Source organism: Lampetra fluviatilis, chromosome 30, assembly GCF_964198595.1.
Source record: "Lampetra fluviatilis chromosome 30, kcLamFluv1.1, whole genome shotgun sequence".
Taxonomy (NCBI): Eukaryota; Metazoa; Chordata; class Hyperoartia; order Petromyzontiformes; family Petromyzontidae; genus Lampetra; species Lampetra fluviatilis.
The window spans coordinates 335282-358477 of NC_136304.1; the positions used below are offsets into that span (position 1 = coordinate 335282).

Below are 23196 nucleotides of genomic sequence, written 5' to 3' on the forward strand. Positions count from 1 at the left end.
ATGCGACCCAGAGGGTACATAATTTGGCCACTCCTGACGCACACTGCAGCACCTTGAGATAGTCACGAGCTCCTGTGTTGGAGCAAAATAGGCAGAGAAGTCAACACATCTGGCCTTTGAAGCTTTGGGTGTTTCTACTAAACTCTTAAGAATTTTAAGTGACTTACCGTGACATAGGTGTGCCTTGTGGTGACTCATGCCTCATACATAGCAGTTATCGAGCTATGTATTGCTAACTTAATGAAATATGAGAACTCATGAATAAACCATAAGAATGTGCCCTACCTTGTCAGTTCTAAAAAGCTATGAGGAATAAGCCTGACGAGTACTCGAATGAGTGACCTCTACACACAAACAGGTTGACGTAGGGCCTAGCAGTTAAGCAAAATGTATTGCTGTACTGTACTTATATGTCTCCACATTTATGCTCCCCTGCCTTCACCAAGTCGCACTGACCAGAGTGGTGAAGTTTGGACAAGTACGGCCAAGTAACCCTCACGACCTGCACAGGGGAGGGGATGCCCTCATCCAGCAGCGGACTGACGCAAAGGGTGTGCACATACGACCATGGCACTGTCAAGCGGGAGTGCGTTTTCCACTTTTTGCAGAGGTTTGCGGATTTAGACCACCGGCACCCTGGGTCAATACGGTGGGGGTATGAACCATAAATACACGCCGTTCATATCAGTGGAGGTAAAAAAAGAAATCCAGTAATGTTATTTGAATAAAAACACTTTAAAAAAGCACATTTTTATTTTACCAGGTCAGGACCACTGAGATATGTAGCTCTTTTTCAGAAGTGACCTGGCCACAAATGATAGCTCAATGAAATGGCTTATCATGTGGAAATTTACAGCAGCCAAATAATCTAAAAGCATGTTTATTAATGTTGAGGGAATAACCAGAGGACCCGGAGAAAAATCCACACGACCACAGGGAGAGAGAGACACGCAAACTGCAATTGTGCAGGCATCAGGGTCGGCATCGAACCCACAACCTCTTGCATACCAGGCGAGGGAGTTAACATCTCGCCACCGTGATGGGTGCCGGCATCATTATCCAAATTTGCCAAATTAGTGTAATGAACTGGGTAATATCATGCTCAAGTTGAAAAATTACCAGATAATTACTTAATTGGAACAATGAACTGCAACATTGCCCCCCCCCCCCTTACCGGCAGACTTGATGTCCACTTGCAGGACAGTGCTGTGTTCACCTTGTGCCACATAGTGCTGAACTAACATTAGGGGGTCTCCTAAGCTAAGCAAACTGCGCTCCAAGATATTTTTTTTACGTTGTGAGTGCAGTATAAATGCTAGCGTTAGTATTATTACTCCCATTATTAAAAGTGCTGCGTAATTACTAGAGTAGTGGAATGATGGAATGGCGCTGTGAGCAGGACTGACACTGCCAGTACTCACCCGGACCAGGCGTACTTCGCGAGGCCGAACCACGGCGATTCATTTGAAGCCGATGTCTTGGGGACCACAATGACCTCCTTCCCATTCTCATAACAATGCTGTGGAACAAAGATTACAGCAGCAACCATGAGCGATGAGCGCGTAAGAAGAGTACAATGGCAAGACACAGCAACGCACAACAAATGTCAATCAGCCCACAGAGTCTGCTATGGTGCAGCCCTGCCAATGCTGGCTTGCGTCACCGCTGGCAAAAGAGCCTCCAAAACTTGGGGGAGCTCTGGAGGGGTATCTGGTCTCCTCATCCAGGGTGACCAGACGTGCCGCAAAAGGTGGGCGACACGCGAGCTGCTAATCGACTGGCTTGCAGGTCCAATGTGCTAACCATTACCCCCCCCCCCGGCAGCATCCACATACACACACGTATAAATCCAGCAGAGTTGGAGAGGATACCTTTACAGATGTGTCTTTAAGGTTTTTCATGATGTATTAGATTTGGTATTTGATTAATCGCTGTGTTACAAAACGTTATGACCTCTCTGCATTTATGGTCTCTACTCTAAATACCTATTGATCAAATAAACTTCATATTATACGAAAGAAAATAAATAGTTAAAGCGTATCTGATACCCAACAATAAAACATGAACACATCAAGGAAATGCATTGCCATTCACAAAACGTTTCAGCTAGGTTACTGCATATTCAGCTACTTGCAGAACTCATAACAACTTTATATTGGCGTCATCATCACACTCCACATTTGCCAGGGTACTTGTTGATGTGGAGAGTATAGCAAAGCAATGTGAAGCTGTAGGCTGACCCTGCCACATGACTGAAACAAATCGATTTCCGGGCCACCATTCCGTAGCCTTTTGCGGTCGTGCTGTACATCTCCGAACGACACACGTGTTACACACGTGTTAGCACCTGAAGAACATATCACAGAGCTATCCTCTGGACTGTACTTTTTGGAGGTCCAAAGTCAAACATTTAACCCTTTAGGATTGTTATATTCATAGACAGTGTGCCACATCTTCTTCTTCTTGGTGTGCCACATGTCAGATTGATAGCCCTTCCAGAACATCATGACTATCTACTTCGCCCGCCGAGTCACAATCGTCTGTGTGTAAACGATAGGCAAAGCAGCCGCAGCACCCAGGCACCCCTATAAAGCCAGTACGAGTTTAAAACCTGGCCAAGCTCAAGCAAGCCTCACTGGCTAAAATAAGCAACGCCTGGTGGGACTCCAATAGCGGCCGCCACAAAGAGACAACTTCCACCAAAGGAATGAGTAATTTCCACAATTGGCTCAGAACATTGTCCAGTGCTCTTTCGAGCGAGTGAGGGGGGGGGTCACTGACTTTTGACCACAGTATTTATGGTGTAACTCGCTGGCTCAAAGTTATCTTGAAGCAACTCCAACAAAACTGACGATCTGACGCGGTGTTCCGTGTAATGTTACCATGCTTTGGTTACTGTGTGTTCGGTATCATGTTTTTTTTGCGTACGAGGGAGTTAAAACTTGTACATGAATCGTATTAATGCAAGTAAATAATCAGGACAATCGATGAATTGTCACAATTCCAGATCACAATTTGATAGAAAACTTAATGACCGTCTTTTTTGTACTGTACCTCTTGTATTGTCCATCTCGTGTGTTTTGTGTTGCTTATTCCAATAGGCTAAAGATAGACCAGGATGGACATTTGTATACACCATAAACAAGGCGAGATGTAGCCCAGCTGTTTGGGCCATGCCACGATGAACCCACAGATCCGTGATTCGACTCCCAACCGCAGCCGACATCACATCACCGGTGAATGATATCTGACCTGGTCCTGCGTGACCCCCTTCATCAACCACCACGACTGACACAGGGTGGGGGAGGGCTTTCATCCAGTAGTGGATTGACAAAAGTCTGTAAATTACAATGAAAAGGAGTCATTTTTTTATCATAACCGATTCTGAGGCACACAATTTGCTTAATGCGTGGATGGGGTATAAGCGGATTTTTATCGATAAATCCCTTTTATTATTATACTTCTAAAACTGTTCTTACGTCCATTTTCTTACGATACAGACACAAATCCACATGCAAATCAGATCCAGCATCCTTCTTCGCTTGCAATCCTAGCCAGAGCAGCAGCCATGTGGTCCACAGCTGCTCTACTACCCAAACACCACCGCCTCTCATGGCATCAGTGACATGCAGTGTTGTTCATCGGAGACCGCCCCAGGCCAAAAAGTCACGCAAGCGCTGACTCGACAAACAGGTGCTGTGCCCGGCACACTCAACTGAGCACAGTGTAATGCATGACACCGCTACATTGACAAGGCCATCGCGGACTTTATGACCTGCCGATTGCGCACTTTACAAAGGTCACGCGCCACTGCACTCTCCAAGTCGTGAACGGTCGAAATTCACGGGAAGTCGTGATGATATAGAGCTGGGCGGCACAGTGGTGAAAGCACTCATCTCACTGCTCTCATTCGGTTCTGGAAGAAGCTTCCAGCACATGGAGTGACACTTTAACATCCGAGGGAACAACACGCGGTACAACCCAAAAAAAAACTACCATCCCCCGCCCACACCGTACCAGATTATAGGCATGCGCAACCACTGCCGGGTAGCACAATGATCACGGAGCAATCCACAAACTCCATTCCACGCCCGAGTCACAAGAGTTGGAGACGTACACAACAGAACCCAGAGGAAATCCAACAACGCAGCCTGAACCTGGTCTTCTGGAGCAGCGTCTACAGCCATTGATTCGTGCTCGTTTCTAGAACACTGGGGTATGCGCGTGTATGGAGTCGTGTGCATATGGGGAGCGGTAGTATAGCAGTTAGCGCGATGCACGACAAATCTGGCGAACCGGGTTCGATTCCTGCCCACGGTCAACACCAGTGACGATTATCTGAACCGGTCCTGGGGCTCCCCGAGGTCGACTCAGCCTCAAATGAATACCTGGTGCGATGTGTAAACGTCGCCACTAGAGAGACAAAGGTGGTCGGGCGTGGTGCTGGCCACCCACCGCCTCGTGTGCCATGTTGGGTCTTTTGTAGGTTCTCGCTAAAACAACACTTGACCCAAGAGCCTGTGTAGGCTACAGGGAGGGATCTTTGTCTGTGTAGGTGTGGGAACCTCACCTTGCAGGTGAACACGCGATTGTCGCACTGGTAGTTGTACTTGCAGCGTCCCTCTGCCAGGTGCTGGACCCCGTCCTTGTGGTGGTTCATGCTGTTACGGCAGCGAAGCCTGCATGGATGGCAGCGGTAAGTGGGCGGGGGGGGGGGGACGGCAAAATGGGATGTAATTTACATTTATGAATATTTAATACAGATGAGCCCTGTCATGGTAACAGTATTTCACGACACTTTGTCAAAGCACTGCTGGATGAGGGGCTCCATGTCACTTCACCACACTGGTCATTGAGGGTTGGTGTAGGCGGGAAGCATAGACACCACAACATAGCACAGTACAACTTTGGACTTGTCTGCACTGCCCTCTGCTGACAACACACCACCACAGCAGTGGCCCACAACAGTTGTTTCATAGATGTTGGCCCATCCAAGCACTGTCCATGCTCGTTTCTGCTTAGCTTCCGAAACCTGACGGTATCAGGTGCATTGTGGGTGATTTGGTCACAGGCTGTTTGTGTACGATTTGCATACATCGTAATTAATCGATGCTCACATACACGTATAATGACCTTAAAAATCGACTGACGAATCGATGCGTCGTTACGTGCTTAACAACAAGACGCAATAAGCCAGTGATGAAAATTATACATTCTTATGGCGGAGGCCAGGCTCTCCACTGTTGAAGAGATCAGTTGGTGGCAAAAGATGGAACACAAACCCGCAGCTCAGGCAGGACGCGGAGCAGGTGAAGTACTCGTCTGGGAAGAAGGAGCTGCGAGCCATGTCACCAACAGGAATCTCTCCGCTGAATCGCTCGCTCAGCGCCTGCACCCACAACAGGCGACCGCACGCCGTGACCAAGGGGACGCAGCCTCTGTACGTCACAGGTCGACTTTGAGCATCGCCGAGCTTCGCAAAGGTCAACAGTGAGAATCCCTCAGCACCCCGTGGGAGACATAAATATTCTTGCTCCAAACAGAATACACTAAGAATCTTCTAGCTCCTCACAGGTCACATTCGATAAGTTCCTTGCTCCCAACAAACCACATTGAGGGTCTCCTAGTTCCTCATGGGTAACATTGGATACCTCTCCTAGCTACTGAGAATCTCCAAGTTCACCACGGGTCACACTGGGAATTCTCCTAGCCAACTGAGGGCTGAGAGGGTCACACGCACGCACGCCAAGCCATGCCGCTCACCTCCAGGGCCTTGAAGATGACACCCGGGGTGCGCGAGGCGCGATTGCTGTTGCTCTTGAGGCGGTACTGGATGACCCTCAACAGTCCGCCAAAGTCTGTCGGGGGGTTGAAGGTGCGCGTGCCCACGTACTCCACCGTGCTGAACGCCTCCGGCGTGCACTTCAGCTCTTTGAAGTTGCGCTGCAGCAAGACCTCAGGCGTCTGGCCTTCCCCTGTGCAGACGAACAACCGAATGTCGCGCCATCGAGTGAAAAAGCGGCATGCGCACGTCACAAGTCAACCTTCGTTCGACTTTCGTTTAGAGAAGTTGTGAGTTGGCCGGAAATAGGAGTATAGTATATGTGTTGAAAAGTCCATTTGCGTTGAACTTTGGAGAGTCACTCACGTATTTGATCTTTATGCTCACAATACGCATCCTAAACAATGCACGCAAGATTTATGATCTTCAACTTATGAAAATATAATTAAAATGATATGGTATTTATTACGCTTTGGCTAATGTTGCAAACAAAACTGTAAAAAAAACAAACTGAAACAAATTATTCTTAAATTAAATCGCGACGCCAATTTATGACCAAGAAATCGTTACACGCCTGGTGCCTCAGCAGTGCAGCGAGGTAGGATGGGCCCTGATGCACGGAATAAAATCTGTGGCTCCCTTTCCAATGTTGCCCCTCATTCAAAGGCCGGCAGCTGGGCCTCTCTGGCCCGTGGGCCCCAGTGCAGTTTCAGTGTCATTGCACTGCCTGCAAGCTCAATAGTTTAATGCATAGCAGTAGGCTTTCGTGATCAATATTATCCAATATAAAGGTTTATCTTTTTTTTTGGGGTTTGATTGCGTAAATATTAATGTGTCGTTAAACCCGCCACCACCCAACACAGCCAATTAGAAAGATTTGTCATGTAAACTAAATGTGTCAATTAGTAACTAGTTCAGCAAACCCGTGTGTTGGAGCGTAAACCCATTTATAAATGTTGTGGTCTTACTCTCCAACACAACGAAGGCTGACCGCGACCCAATTCGCACAAATCACCAAGGCACTCACCCTGCCCCAGCAGGTTGGTGTGCTGGGTCTCGTGGAAGATGATGATGGCGGGCCCCAGCACGGAAAGGGGGCCCTCCATGCCGCAGCGGGCCGACGTGGCGCGCAGCTCGCCGGTAAAGTGCTTGAGGTACGCCTCCGACGCGTTGCCGAGGAACTTGAAGAGGTCGCTGTGCAGTCGCTCGGCGCGTGTGCGATACAGCACCACGTCCGACACGGCCATCACCTGGTGCGTGCGTCATCGAGTGAGACACAATTCTGCGCACGCTCGCTCCAGTGCGGTCCTACGTGTGGCTGCTCTGCTCATGATCATGGCTTTGGCCTCTGTGTCGCTTCATGTCCGGCCCTTCATCTGGTCTGCCCAATCGTGGTGGTTCGAGGGCAAGAGTGGGAAACCGTTTCCTTACTGAGGGCCTAATTTCTGTGGTGGGCCACACATTAACACACTCCTCAGATCACTCCTGTAACTGCACGCTGAATTTAGACACACAGGTGTTGCCAGATCGAATATATTTTCCTCTGGAATCGGATAAATGCGGCCAACATGCTGCAGTGACAGATAACTATTATTTCAAAATGCTAGTCCTCATGTGGCCATGGCCATATGAACTAAATTCGCAGGCCAGTTACAATCTGGTCTATGGGGGCTGGCCACTACCATGTGAATGTAAATTTTCTACTGTGCTTGGCTGAGAGCCTCTGAAATGAGAATGGATATGCTTTGACCATGACTTTTTTCTTGTTTGGTTTATTCATCTACAGCTGAAATTGTGGGTCTTATAATGGGATATTACAGGCATGCTGAGACTCAAAACAATCAATTTATGTTTCACTATCCAAGTCGTAGGGCCATATTCACATGACAACGAATGCTCCTTTTTGTCTGCCTTACGGTGATTCCTCCATTAACACCAATGGGGGCCATGTAAAGTCAATGTATCTTTGTCTGTTTCATTTATATGTGAATCTGACCCACAATTTATCCATCTTCAGACAACCATTGGGCAGCAGCAGCAGTCATCTGCATTGGTGGTCCTCTCAGCCAGTGGTATCAACTCCAGAGAGCACGGCACTCTCCCATGCCTCCATGGCTCAGTGCTCCCACAACACCAAGTGAAACTCATTTTATCGACTCGGGGATAAAGGCCAATCGAGCCCGTACTGAGACTGACAAGTAGTAATTAGAATGCATTTAAATAATCAAATAATATTGAACATTTTATGAAAATAAACAGGGCCTTACATGTCACTGCTTGAACAATCACAGATTAAGAGCTCTACACTGCTCCGCACAAAAGGTCTTCATAAGACAGATTCTGTGAACATCAATCTGATGGAATAAAATGTCCCTAACGACCATTCTCCAAGACAGTCTGTCTCTTCCTGTCACTCGGCGTAGCTCAGCGGCTATAAAACTCCATGCCATGACACTCCGGTGGTAAGCGCAGTCACATTCATCAGTGCTTCAGGCAGTGTCAGCGCAGCACAAACAGCTACAGTCCTTGGTTGCTCCTGCGACAAGTAGCAAGTGAATAAGTGCTCCGAGTGGACCGGTGGACAGATGAATGATCCCCGAACGGCTAAAATATCTGCCTTTCATAAATAACTCCTTTATTAGTCTCGGTGAGCCTCACCGACTATTAAAACTCTATTTTCAGGAGGGTTTTGCATTGAGATTATGGGACAATTCCTTTGCAATTAATATTCTGCATGTCAGCATGAATCAAGATTACCCAGAGAAAGTTTCATAACAGGATAAGATGCTTAAGAAAACATATAGAAGGGTTCCAAACCTAATTGTTTTCTACTGCCATCTGCTGGCCACCTATTCCATCTGGTTTGGCACTAATGATATTTGCGTGATCAACCCTACCTACAAAGCTCCAGAATATAGGTGTGCATACAGCCTATAACCAAATCAACTGGAATGCGCCAATTTCATCATATCTTGGAGCCTTAACAGCGTTTGCTTGGTTAGGCGACCGCAATGGATAAATCAGGTGTTGTAGTCTCCTCGGGGGCGCTGCCCATCGACTCAACTCTAAACAAGCGCGTGGCATCTCATGAAGCACACAACCTAAAAGCGAACCGCTGCTCAGCCTGCCCATCAAGGTGTGAGCAGATTGAATTTAATCAGTTGGAGTGAGGGTTGTGCATTTCTTTCCCTCCCAATATTATCTTGTGAGCCAACCCAGATAAAACTCAGTAAATCTTCTATAATGCACATACTGCCAATTACCAGTTATATTCTTCCTCAAGTCACCGCAGTCTTGACGAACGTTGCTAAATGAACTTCGTCTGCATCTTCATGAGACTAGTTAATTTGTCTCGTCATGGTTGGTCATACTTTCGTCTTTGGTGGGCAGTCAAAACATCTCGCCATCAAGGTGTTATCATCTCCCACACCTGGTAGACAGGAGGTCGTGGGTTCGATCCTGGTCCAGATGGCTGTACATTTGGAGTTTGCATGTTCTCCCCGTCATCTACTCAACTCCAAACGCGAGTGCGAGCTATTTCACGGAGCACGTGGGGCCTGGACGCCGACTATCTTTGGGGCCTGCCAGGGAAAAGCACTTAAGGAGCCCACCTTGAGCAGCAGTCGCGTGCGCTGACTGCTGTTGGCCGTGACACCCAGGAGCCCCTCCGTGTCGATGGTGAGCAGTTTGTTGTTGCGGTCGTATGCTGCCCACACGCCCACCGTGCACGACTCCTGCGTGGCCGACGTATGGAAGACCTCGGCTTTGTGGAAGAACGTGTGGTTGAGCGTGTGCGACTTTCCATCGCCCGTGTTGCCTATGATCGACACCACCTTGAGCAGGTCTTCCGTGTGGCAACGGAGCTTCTCAATCAGCTCTTGCTCTGAGGAGATCTGCCGATGAAACAACAAAAACATGGATAGGTTAAGGTCGAGATGTTGCAGCCAACGTGTACATTTTTAAAAATGTAACAAAGATCAGGAGGTGGCGACAGTTGGCTCGGATCACTGAGCTGGCACGGCTGCTAATCCCGGGTTTGATTCTGGCAAGACGTGTGATTATACCGGGTTCTCAAAGGTAGCGGCCAGTTGCTTGTCTCAGTCTGGTTACACCAATGACTGCATAAACAACTGCTCATATTAAATTTGGGATTTCAATTAATTTGACTATACTCCAGCTCTGGAGACTTAACAAAAATTGGTACGTAAAAATATGGAAAAAGAGGCCTCTTGAACTGACATTAAAAACATGTACCGGGGCCATTCTCTGACAGAGTGATACGCTGCTCGCCAGAGGTGTGGACTCGAGTCATGTGACTTGGACTCGAGTCAGACTCGAGTCATGAATTTGATGACTTGCGACTCGACTTGGACTTGCATAACAATGACTTTGTCCCACCTATGAGATGTGGACTCGAGTCATGTGACTTGGACTCGAGTCAGACTCGAGTCATGAATTTGATGACTTGCGACTCGACTTGGACTTGCATAACAATGACTTTGTCCCACCTCTGCTGCTCGCTGACATATTGCAAAAGACCGTTGAGTCATCTCACGACATGACACCGCTAACACGATTGGAATGTAGCTGGGGAAAAATAATAAAACTCTAAAAACCCACATGCACACTGTCCGAGTTGTTGCATGGCGTCCAGTGACTTAAAAGTTGCGGGACACATGGATACGGAGCCATTATGTGCAAAAGCACTAATCTTCTGGGCAACATATTGCCTGTAGAAGGTAGTGCAGAAAGTAGATTTCCGCCTTGTCTGCAGATGTTGAGCGTTAATTGGATGAATTTGTGGGTTTTCTTTGGACATCCTGGCTTTAGCCCGTGTAAAACTAAAATACTAAAAATTCAGCCAAATACCAGTTTTTTTATCACTTGTCAACCACGAATTAAAGTATGAATGGATGAGCTGTATGTCAATCCATCTGTTTTGGGGGGGTTTAACTCTTGTAAAGATGACCGAATATCTACCAACTTGGAGGAAAAGCGGTGCTGCTATGAGGCACTGACCCTATTGAAAATTCACCAAATTGATCAAAGGATTTCCAAAACATTCAGCGCAACAATGACAAAGTTAAAATGTGAAAATGCATTTTGCCCTGGCAGCTGCCCGTCTTCTGCTCAAGCGTTAAACATTCCACATGGATGCATGATTGTAACTTATTCAGCATTCGATTCTCTATCTATAAAAGGAAGAGGTGGAGCCTTCAACTACTTGCTCACACCACTGATGGCAGCAGGGTCTCCTGGAGTGTAAGCAACAGAGCCCTTCTAGAGGGTATTTGGCCTACTCTTTCACACTCGCCAGATCATTCTGGAGAAGGTGGGAGTACTCACACTTTACCTCACCACACACAACCCGACGATCGACTTACTGTGGTGAACAACCCATTTATACCGCTGGATGGACAGAGGCAAGGGAATAACAACAAAAAAAGTGTGCACCGTTATTCTTAAGCGTCACGCTCGGAGATCGAACCGGTAACTTCCGGATGACAAGCCGAGTGTGTTAATGATTACACCACGGCAGCATCCTCTCTATAAATAAGTAGTGAAACATATTAAGGCAGATCTTAGGTTTGAACACCATAGGCCAGGATAGTCATGTGATCACCATGGATTTGCGGGTGGGGTGAAAAGGGTACGGAAGGAAGAGCTGTGATGGCAATAACAACCCCCACCATATGAACACATGGTCAGGGAGAGAGAAAAAACAAGAGACACGTAAGAGTGGGAGAAAGCCAGGGATAGCGAGAGACAGAAACAGAAACACAGAGGAAGTGGGAGGCGGACGGTTGGATATTCAGGGAGACAACAAGTGAGACAGAAACAGAGATAGCCACAGACAAAGCAAGACAAGACAGAGACACAGAGAGATAGACAGGGAGACAGAGATAGGGGAAGATACAGGGAGATACAAAGAGCCAGAGAGCAGGAGAAAGAGACACAGGCAGAGATGCAAAAACACAAAGGGATACAAACACATTTAGCAACTGAGATAGAGACAAAGATAGACAAGTACACATAGGTAGATCAAGAAAGATGGCGAAATTAACATGCACAGTTAGTAGGAGGCGAAGGCAGAAGGAGACTGGGCGGGGAGACACAGAGACAAGGAGTAACATAAACAGGGAATGGCCAAGCTTGCGAAGCAGTACATTCCGTTCTATCATCAGGTCGACTGAAGTAGAATAGGGCGTATGACACTTGGTGGGACATAATGTGTAAATTAGTGTATATAGTATTCACGTTAGACGTACACATGTACAATACTGTATAGCCATATACATGCGTGCAGTGTAAAACACAACTGTAAAGTGGGCTCGGGCAGGACACAGCTGGAAGAATGTTTCAAGTTTATTTTGTGTAACCAGGTGAGAACCAGGAATGTATCACTTGCGAAAGTCACCTGGGGCTGTCGACTGCCAGAAGAGGTCTGATTGCTATTTATACTGTCACCACATTTTAGCAATTTTGTGGGTAATTTGCCAAATTTTAATGACTGCCAATGTCAATAATAAAGGAATCGCAGCCAAGGAATGGAATGTATTCAAGAGAATGCCGCCAAGGAGATGGAGCAATGAAATTAGGTCATGCACAGAAGCTTGGTGAATATTAGATCGTATGATCATGAAAGATGGTGGCGGGGCTTGGAGAGGCCTTCTCATCCACCAGTGGATTGACCATCGTTGATTATGATGGTAAAATACCTGTTGTATTTATATGCGTGTTTTACATGGATACAATGTTATAATTGTTTTATGCTGTTGGAGTAAGCAAGGGTGCAGTGTGGCCATCTCCAGACACCCTTCTTTTGCCGGACCCCCATTGCCGAAGTTGCTGACCCCACGCCGCCAGGTATTGATTTTATTCTCAGCTGTCCTGGGAGCAGCCGAGGCCAGGTTCACATACCACATGCTCAAACAGTGACGAAGCAAACTAAACTCAAACATCCCGATTGCAGCCTTCGTAGCCAGCTGTGTCTCTTAGAGCTACCATGGTGTAGAAACGAATGGTGAGGCCAGGAGCACGGCACCTTCACCTTGCACAACACTGCTCACTGAAAGCTGAGTCGACCTAGGGGAGGCCCAAGATAAAATCGTTAGCCGCCGTGCGTAACTGGTTGCTAGCGCAGTCCGGGAACCACTGCGCCCACTTCTCGCTTCAATAAACATGTTCTGTATAGAACCGTCAATCCACGAATCACATCGCACGCTCCGATGTAATGCAGCGGAGTGGGTGACAGCGGCTCTGTCAGCGTCACATGCCTAGACATGTCGCAGAATGTACCAAAGTGCCTCCCTGTTCCGGCACAGCCTCGATACAAACAAAAGCCAACAACACAACGTGCTTTCTTTCACTTTGTAACAACAGCACCTTTCTCTTCGTGGCTACCTTATTATTGTTGAAGCTGTGGTTGCTGTCGTTGTTGTTATCGCTACAGCAGTCTCATGGAATATAGAATGTTGACACGGAGCCTGCGCTGGTACACCAGCGCTAGAATAAACATAGCCCGATGTACAGTGCATACACAAACGTACCACACAGGAACAAGCCAACACCGTCTTTGGAAATAACCTTTCTGAGGTGTGTGAGCAGACGTCACAATCGGCACGTGAAAATGCACATCCTTTAAAAGGATCCTAAAGGTTCTAAGAATGTAAACTAAACTTTTTTATTTGGCCAGGTAAGGGGGGCTAACTGAGCTATGTAAGCTCCTTTTGAGCAGCGAACCAGCGACAAACGACAGCTCAACAAAGCGCCTCATCACGCGCGTGTGGAAATGTACAGCAGCCATAGACTCTCAAGGCACGTTCATTCTAATTGTGAACTCCAAATATACAGCAGGCGTCATGGTCGGAATTGAACACGCGACCTCCTTGATAACAGGCGGGGTCGTGAACATCTCGCCACCGCGTCTTACGGCCTTAGGTCCAAACATGATCAACACGCACCACGCCCGAGACGGGGACGAGAATGGTACTTGGGCAACAAACTTGATTGCTGCAGTGTGATGTCATGCAGTGTTGTCTTACAGAGCTTGCCGTTTGGCCACATTCGTGACATGGCCCGGAATATCGCTACGAACTCCGCATTCCGAATTCAATTCCCGACCACAGCCACCGCCAGTGGCGAGTGGTATATCTGAGCCAGTCTTGGCTCCTTCCACTTTCACCAGCCTTGCACTGAGAAGCATAGTGAAGTATGGTCAAGAGGTGGTTTGACAAAGAACGGTGCGTTAATAAATATGAACGTATTCTTTGGACCCTTCGGTAAAGTCACGTAAATAGGTTGAAAGAAAATAACAAAAAACTACGACGTTTCGATCACAACACAAGCAATCGTCTTTCAACTTATCTACGTGACTTTACCAAAAGACCCAAAGAATATGAATTCCTGCAGTCACGAAAGCTTTAAGTCAAGGTTTAAATATGAACGCTCATCCATTGCGACGACACAGCTTTACACCGGTCAGACAACATTATACAAACCCATCGATTATATACGACTGAGAAAACTAAAAAAGGATGCCTTTTTTTACAATTTGAACACGTGACTCAACTCCAGTTCTAAATGACCCAGAGAGGCTGATATATTATTTAAAGCAACGACAAACATCGACAGTTTACAAAACTCTTGCCAGGACAATTGAATATGCCCTCAATGCAGTGTAGAGTTAAACGTCACGCGACTCTAAAGGCACAAAAGGGGATGGAGCTCGTCTCCGATGGCAGCAGCCCTTAGCCAGTCGTGGAAACTCCACATTCCCATGGTGGGTTACAGTTCTTTTCGGACGACCACTATCGTTCACTTTCATTTAAAACGAGCACAGAAACACGGTGGCCAAGTCAACAACCACGCAGGATTTGAACCCATAACCTTTCCAATTGTGAATCAAGCACACCCAGCGTTGAGCAATTCATACTGTATGTGGTGGGTAAGTTCAATGTTGTTATGTACACAGTGGACCTACTGCGTAGTTTTTGTGTGGGTTATTTCTCTGTGATAATCATCCGTTGGGCCAATTTTACTGCCTTGTAAACGTCTGCAGTGAGAGATAAATCTACAGTGTCTCAGTTCAGGACTCTCTCCATTCGGACGTATGTTGGTATAGTACAGTACTGGAAAACAAAGCTTGATTATTATTTAGTATGTTAAACCCATGCTGCTGGTTACATAACGGAGTGCACAGCTCCAGCAAGCTTTTTGTTTTGTCCAAGACCCCAAAAAAAAACAAATAATAAAATAAAGCCACACATCCTGGGTAGCCGCCCATAACTCCCATTACAGATTCAAGTGGGTAAATATGGTTACTACAGTAGAGCCCATATAGGACGAAATTATTTCGTAACAACATTGATACGCTTTAAATTACAATCATGCACAAATGATGTCAAGAACTAATTTATGTATCTGCCCTTAGTTGTCTAACAGAATACGCTAGAGTATGTACTCTGCTGTTAATATGGTCCTATGTTGTCCCCCCATATTTATGTTTTCACCAGCATAGGCCCGTCGTTATTTGAAATTGTGACGGCATCTCTAAAGACACCATGATACATATACTATCTACAAATACAGATACCTCCAGACAAACAAAGAAATGTCTGCAGATACAAAGAAATGTCTAGGACTCTAGGCATATGGATAAGGAGCCCCGTTTCGACTCGAGGTACAAAAGCCTTCTAAAGAAAACCAGTTAAAAGTGTTTAACTTGAGATTAATTGGGGGTACTCTATTTGCAGTTTATCGTACAGCGATACTAAGCAACTGTAGTCTGTCGAAATTGTAACCTATCTAAATATGATCATCAAACCAAATGTGTCTCACCTGATTTAAAGGATATCAAATCCAGTACTGTAGGGTATCTAATTGACCCAACTGGATAAACATGCGTCTCAATTGACTCTCCCCTGGTTCAAATGACATCAGCAGCTAAACGAGGTATGCTCACTGGCACTCGCATAGTTTAAACAAAGGAGACGCCAACTGCATGGAATGGTTCTCACCTGATTAACAGATAAGTCACCTCAAATGGTTCCCACTTGGTTTAAATAAAGTACAGTACTGCATCTGCAGTGAAACGCATCGGTGTATATCTCAACGCACCATGATCTGGCGAACAATCACTAAACCACACCCGGGGTTACATAAAGGACAGCTACTCAAATCCATATCTCAATCGACTTGCACCTGGGTAAAAAAACGGACATTCACTCAAACCCATGTCTCAGCGGCCTCCTACCTGTATATAGAATCACCTGGTTAATGAATCTTAACACTCACCTTGCGAAAGATGAACAAAAACAATGGCCTTTAGCCTTGGTTAAATAAAGGACACCTCAAATGTGTGTCTTAATTGGCCGAGTAAAAACAACTGTCACTTGGCACTCACATAGGTGAAAGCACATTCAATAAAGTACAGTGCATGTATCTTAATGGTTTCTTAGCTGGGTTATATGAAGGACAAATTCAAACACAGTAAGTACTGTACATCAAATGATCTCCTCGTTAAGGATGCATCTTCATGGACTGATATATAATTAAATAAACCAACCCAAATACAAACTCTGTGGATGAGTTCGCACTTTGAATAATGGTAATCAATCTCATTAGCCTCCGACAAGAACTTACCAATATCAACGAAGCATTTCACTCCAAGTGGGACTCCCCTAGAGAACATCACTGTACATAAATATCAATAGGCTCTCACCTGAATGAGACAAAGAAAGCCACCTGAAAGATCCATATCAATGGGCCCTTCAACCGGGGCCATACAAAGAGAGCCATCTCAAATCTGCATCGCAGTGGGCCCTCGCCAAACTTAAATGTGGCACAAAAACGGACACATTCATCCCAAAGGACTCGACCTGGTTAAGGATGCCCGATCTCACTGGCATCTGCACCCTTGGCCAAGCGAACACCGCGATTTAAAAGCACAGAACCCAATATACTTAAACCCACCAACTCACCTGCAGCCTCTCCGTCTCGTCCACCAGCAAGAAGCTCTTCGCATCCACCGCATTCATCCGGCTCTTCCTGGCCATATCTCCCTCCTGCTCCATGGGCCCGTCCAGCCGCCCACGGCCAGACAACGCCACCAGGCTGTGCTTTTTTCGTCCGTTGTGCGCCTTGTCGGCACAAGCACGGCAAATGTTGACACCGCACGGCTCGCAGCGTATGGTGGCCCTCTGTCGCGGCCGGCACGATTCGGCCTCGCAAGGCGCAGGGCCTTGCCACCCTCCAGGTCCTGCAGTCGCCACAGCTCCAGCAGTTCCACCACCACCACCACTAGCAGCAGCAGATGGGGTGGCCTCAGCACGGTGCCCTGGCTGCAGTAGAGGTACGAGGCGCCGCCGGTCGTGATTGGCTACCTTGGGCTGGTTGTGCAGCAAGGTGGAACAGTCCCCACACTGCAAGGAGCCACACTCGTCACATTCGATCTCGGCCAGAGCGGCCCCCCCACAGGCGTAGCGTTCGTGACAAGGCGGGCCCCACGGTGATGTCTGCTGGGTGGTCGCTGCTCCAGCCACGGGGATTCCTCCTTGATGCTGCTGCTGCTGGGTCCTGCTGGGACGACCACCAGCAGCACCTGGAGATGATGTCGATGTGCCCGAGGGTTGGAGGATCTGCTTAAGTTGCTGCTGCTGCTGTTGATGATGGCCGCTGGAGCCACGGCCAGTGGAGGTGATGCTGCCCGAGGACGGTGGAGCTATTGCTGATGTCGATGTTGAGACGGTGGTGGACGTCGCTGGCTTGGTCGGTGAGGCCGAGGAGCCATTCGCGTTTTTGTTCACTCCGGAGCTCATTCCGATCCACAAAAACAAAACACCAATAACAGTCGTGGTAGGAGTAATAATAGCAACAATAGTACACGTTTATAAACCTAACACGATATATAAATTATACTTATCACGACAGCGCTGTTAAAGCCACAATAACAACCCATGCCCATGAATGTCGTTATTCAGTTTAACACTGCCTACACGCAAACACATCATCATCATCATAATGTCCTAGCTACTGCTGGCTGCTGACGGTAACGCCGAAGGTGACAGCGGCGTCTGTGTTGGCTGCTGCTCCACAGCCCCTACTACTGACGACGGAGGCAGCAGGCCCGGTCTGGCCGCCATCAGCTGGGCGGCACGGCAAGTGACGACACGGGAAGTGACGACACGGGGGGGGGGGGCGACCCAGAAGCCCCCACCACGACTTCAACAACAACAACCGAATGGCGTGACGTAACAAGGTTTTAGCAGTGGGGGGGTTGGGGGGGTTGGGGGTGTAATCGATTAATCGACTTAGAAATGTTTAGATTTTCTAAATCGAAAGCCTACGTGTTAAAATGTAAGATATAATGTGAAAATAAATAATGTATTGCCAAGGAAGGAAGTCACTGCTAACCCACAACAACACGATGGTGTTATCATGGACAATGTTTCAGCAGGTGGGGGCATAATCGATTTTCGACTTCTAAAATATATCCATAAATTAAGGGAGGCAATGATTGCGAACCCACACCAATACATTAACAATACAATGGAGGTATCATTGCGTTCAATGTTTACCAGCTAACAGTCGATTCATCGACTCTAAAATTATACTGTTACAGTAATGTAATAAAAAATCGATTACCAAAGGCAGTGACTGCGATCTCACACGGATACATTAACGCACACATCACGTTATATATTTTGAAAGATGGAACGATTAAATCAAGCGAACATTGTACAAAATATAATCGATTAAGAATGTACCCTTTGTTATTGTCACCTCCCGTCCAGCGGCACATATGGACATTGACGTGTTACTTCCACCCACCTCCCTCCAACATTATCGCGTTTTCGTTTTATCCGATTAGTCCAATAATCCATGCAATGCTTTGTAACCTATTAAGTAATCATATAACCCAGCTCATACCATGTTTCCTTTCCGACTGAACAGTTTTGGTTGTGCTGTACTTTGTATGGCGCTGGGCTATCGCTGTTCTGTGTCACCTGACAATAGATTTGTTGAACAGCCCCCACTCCCTGCTGGTGACAGTCAAACAAAGTAGAAACCGGTCAAGGGTTGACCAAGGTCGTACAGTGCCTATACAAATGAGGGGGCGAGACTTGCGACATTCTTGAAGAAATCTCACTTCGTGTTGACGAAAGAAGCATACAACAGTGGACTCTAAAAGAGTCACTTTCTCACGCAGTACACATGTCCATGATTATACACTTTTACATTTCTCGTGTGACAACAGTTGTGTTGCCACTGATTTATAATGGCGTCGTTATGTTATGTGCTTTTGTTTGCTGTCGACATTTTTGTGACCCAGCCCACTCGCAATGGAGACTAATCCTCGCCTCTCACCTGGCGATACAAAACGCGATGAATAACATTCCACCAGCTATAGTGCGGATGGAAACCCTAGAGGGCCTAGACTGACGGTGTAATGTACTCTGTGTTGATGATGCTCATAGCACCACTGCATGTATACTCGCCTATTTTTAACCATTTTTATTCTATTCTTGCGTTTGATGATGGCAATATGTCCAGGAGCTAAATGTCACGTCGTGTGCTCTGCTATCCACAACGAGAAGGGCTTCTTCAGGAGAGACTTCGCGTCCTTTCGCGATTCCTTCTCTGCTGAAGGAACCCATGGGGGTGTACAGGTTGGTCCAAATGTCTTGTGACCCCCAATTTAATTCTCTAAAACTTAATTTTAAAAGTAAAACAGAAATGCAACAAAAGTTAGGGGTCACAAAACATCTGGACCACCCTTGTACAGTGGTTGAATATCTGCTCCGTAGTTTGGGTTGCATCTCTATGGGTCCCTGTGCATCTAATTGTGTCTCCGTGAGTCTCTCTGTAGCTCTGTGTGTCTCTGGGTTTACTAGGTGGTCCATAGTTTTTGGTGCATGGCCACAATCGCACGACTGTGGCTTGTCTTTAATTTTCCATGATCAAGGAAATGTGTGCATCGGCCTGTTGATGCCCTGCTGCGGTTGATGGTGACACCATCAGCGTCTTCGAGGAGAAATGTCAAATCCAGGACGAGGTACGATGATGTTTGGGTTTCGATTGACGTGTTGATTCTGGATGTCCGCGCTTTTCCATTCTGTTCACACAGCAGCAGCCTTCTCCTGGATCTGGGTGACAAAGACGGTCACTCTACATGGCTCGCCATCAAACAAAGACGGTCACTACGTGGCTCGCCATCAAACAAAGATTTAAGATGCGCTTCTGCGGCCGTCTGGAACGCTCTTCCTTCCGATTTTAGGAAGCCACTGGAGCCATGCACTTTTAAATCATCCAGATTGAAAATTCATTTTAGAGCTGATTTTAGTGTTTAGTTTGTTGCCCTTGCCCACCACCTTCGATTACGGCGCGAAAGAAGTTCAACATCCACTCATTCAGAAGGGATGGGATCTTACAAGTGAAACTACCCGGGTCTGTCGAGTTCTCCCATGGTTAAACAAAATAAAGTTTAACTTTTAAAACTAGACAAGGAACAGTGCAAAGGGAAGCCACAGACGTATACGATGAGATAATGTACTCCGTGTTGATGATGTGACATCACTATTGCACGTGTCCTCCCTCGTCTGTTGCGAGCCATTCCTACTAATAAACTCGTTCGGATTTGCATTGAAATTCAACATATAGACTGTGTCAGGGTCACCCACGCCTTTGCTGTAATTTGTACAAGTCAATCCACTGCTGGATGAGGGCCTCTCCAAAGCGTGCGAGTTGTGGGGTGTTATTGGACTAAACTTCACCATCCCGGTTAGCACGGTGGATTTAACTGTTGACCTCGTATAGCCATATAAAATCATAATTAGACAATGATATAGTACCGTATGTCTTGCCAAAGTTGTTCATTTATTATCGATGTCCTAAACCTATGCCACAACCAAGGTATATAAATCCAAATAAAAGCATAATTGCATAATGTGCCTCTACATGAATACACACACGTCTTAGTCGACCAGCTCATTGGCTTTCCAGATCAATGTTATAATACAGCATCTGTTTATGCAAGTGCATTGAGCAACTTATGCACCTGTTTGGACCTTCTGAGTCTCATCAGCAGTAAGGGTGGTTAGTTAAATGCTTCTGGAATGTTATTGGCAAGGGCACTCCACATACGAGGAACGAATCGTTTGTTAAACTACTCGGCTCTATGGGACTCATCCGGACGTGACTCTGACTGACCTAAGAAACACTTTTATTTGTCTTCGTGGAGAGACACATACGAAGGAGACACATCCCCTGCTGGTCGAGTTTTGGTTATCTTCTCCACAACGACGCTGATTGTCGCTGCTCGAGGTCAAGGACCCCTCTCGCTCTGGGCGATGCGCCCCCTGCTGGACATGTTGCGGTGACTCGGAGCTCAGCCTCGAGCTGCTGTCACACAAACCACGCGGTGACCTCGCCTCACGCCGGGTCGGGTTGTGCGATTTCGCGGTGTATGCGGCTCATCTATTTACTTCCAAAACTCGCTGAATGCGGTTTGAATCCACTCAAATGCGGTTATGCGGTCGGACGTGGGGCAACATTGTGTACCGTGTACTGTGTGTACCGTGCACTGTGTGTGTACCGTGTGTGTACTGAGTGTGTACCGTATACTGAGTGTGTACTGTGTGTACTGAGTGTGTACCGTGTACTGTACTGTGTGCGCTACTGAGTTGGCAGCTGTCTCGTGCGGTTTCGCTTTGCGCGCCCCTTTTTTGGAACGCATCTACCACGTAAAACGAGGGAAACCTGTCCACTACTTGATTTGTCATCGGTGTGTGATGAGTTTCCTCCGTTGGTTTGGTGAGCGTCTAAAGGCGACGAAGCCGTTGACTTGCGATTGGCAGGTGAGTGGTGGGCGGTGTCTGCGGAGTTGTCAGGAGAGGAGCTTCTTGTCTGGCGTCTACCGAGTGGAGCCGTGCCGGGTGTCTGGTGGTGAGCTTTAGGTGGAAGCCGGGCGAGTGGCGTCGTCTGAGGAGTGAGGTGTCTGGTGAGTAGTGCCAGATGTCTGGTGAGTGTTGAGCGGCCAACAGAAGGGCGGACAAACTTGTACGGAGAGAAGAGTTGTGACAAGGGGACTGGGCCGATTGGGAAGATCCACCCCGTCCATAGGACGGGCGGTCCTCAGATAATAAGTAGCAATTTAATGATATAAATAAAAAGTACGGGCTTTTTATTGATTCAGTATCTTTATATTGGCGAATGGATCCCAGAGCTATAACTCAGTAATTCTAGATTTGAAGCTTTCGTGACTGCAAGGATTCATATTCTTAGGTTTTTTTCGGTAAAGTCACGTAGGTAACACATCAAAATTAATAAAAATAAAATAAAGATCACGACGTTTCGGAGACTTGTGTTGCCTCCGAAACGTCGTGATCTTTATTTTATTTTGATTAATTTTGATGTTTTACCTACGTGACTTTACCGAAAAAACCTAAGAATATAACTCAGTACTTTGGCATTCCATTGCTGAATAAGTCCTCTCCATGCGATTGTGATCATGGGGTTTGTTTGCCAACAGCATCTTAGCTCATAAGGATTGGGATGGGCAGCAGCATTTCTTCATTTCCATTGTCACGTGGAGCAAGCCCGGTCAGTATTGTGCGTGTATTGTAAGGTGCAGTTTAAATGCAGTCACGCATCAACTTACCTCTATAATGGACACCTTGCAGTGGACATCACATGATGATGAAAGGTGGTGGTGACAATGATAGGGAAGGCACCGTGGGGTGATTTACGGCACACAGGAGTGCAGGTGAGATACAATACTGTCACGAGGCGGCAATAACCCTGTGGGAGAAGAGCTGAGCGACATAACAGCACAAGCATCGCCCAGATTTGGTTTTACCGTATGAGTTGGGAGACTGGTTTAAAGCAGCTTACTTTGGTGATCAAGTGGTTTTTTCGTCTTTATTTTCAGCAAAGCCATTAGGTGTTTCTTAAAATGATACACATGCTTTGAATTGTGGTAGCATCTTGTGTGGCCATTCAAGATGTTAAGCTGTTGGTTGTCCTTTGCATGGTTTAAATGGAAACAGAAAATATACAGGGCGTCCATAAAGTCCCTATTTTATTGAGCTAAGGATCGATATATAGAAGTCTCTTTGCAGGACCCTATGGATATGACTGTACAGGAATGTGATGGTAGTAACTCTTTAAATAAGATGGGGGCTCCTTGTCATTACGCAAACATCGTGTCTGGAGTACCTGAATGAACGTTTTCAAACCGCTGGATTCGGTGGCGACAACAGACCCTGGACAGCTCCAACTCCGGATTTAACGTCTTCTGATGTCTTTTCACGGGGCTATATCAAGTCAGGTGTGTCAAACAAGAGCTACAGATCCGCAAGATTTACGAGATTGTACAAGTGCTGCAGTTACAAAAACAACTCCGGATGCTTCAA

At 46.8% G+C, this 23196-nt stretch overlaps 1 protein-coding gene across 1 annotated transcript in view; it reads right to left on the reverse strand.

Moving 5' to 3' along the window:
- ZFYVE1 (zinc finger FYVE-type containing 1) overlaps window positions 1-17936 on the reverse strand; it is a 27990-nt gene extending 10054 nt beyond the window's left edge. The window contains exons 1-7 of the mRNA XM_078870257.1: window positions 16765-17936; window positions 9394-9675; window positions 6810-7032; window positions 5764-5975; window positions 5283-5389; window positions 4571-4679; window positions 1422-1519 (exon numbers count right to left, since the gene is read on the reverse strand). Of these exons, the coding sequence (XP_078726383.1) occupies window positions 1422-1519; window positions 4571-4679; window positions 5283-5389; window positions 5764-5975; window positions 6810-7032; window positions 9394-9675; window positions 16765-17601 (1868 nt within the window). The 5' untranslated portion in view covers window positions 17602-17936. The remainder of the gene's footprint in view (window positions 1-1421; window positions 1520-4570; window positions 4680-5282; window positions 5390-5763; window positions 5976-6809; window positions 7033-9393; window positions 9676-16764) is intronic.
- Window positions 17937-23196: the final 5260 nt, after the last annotated feature.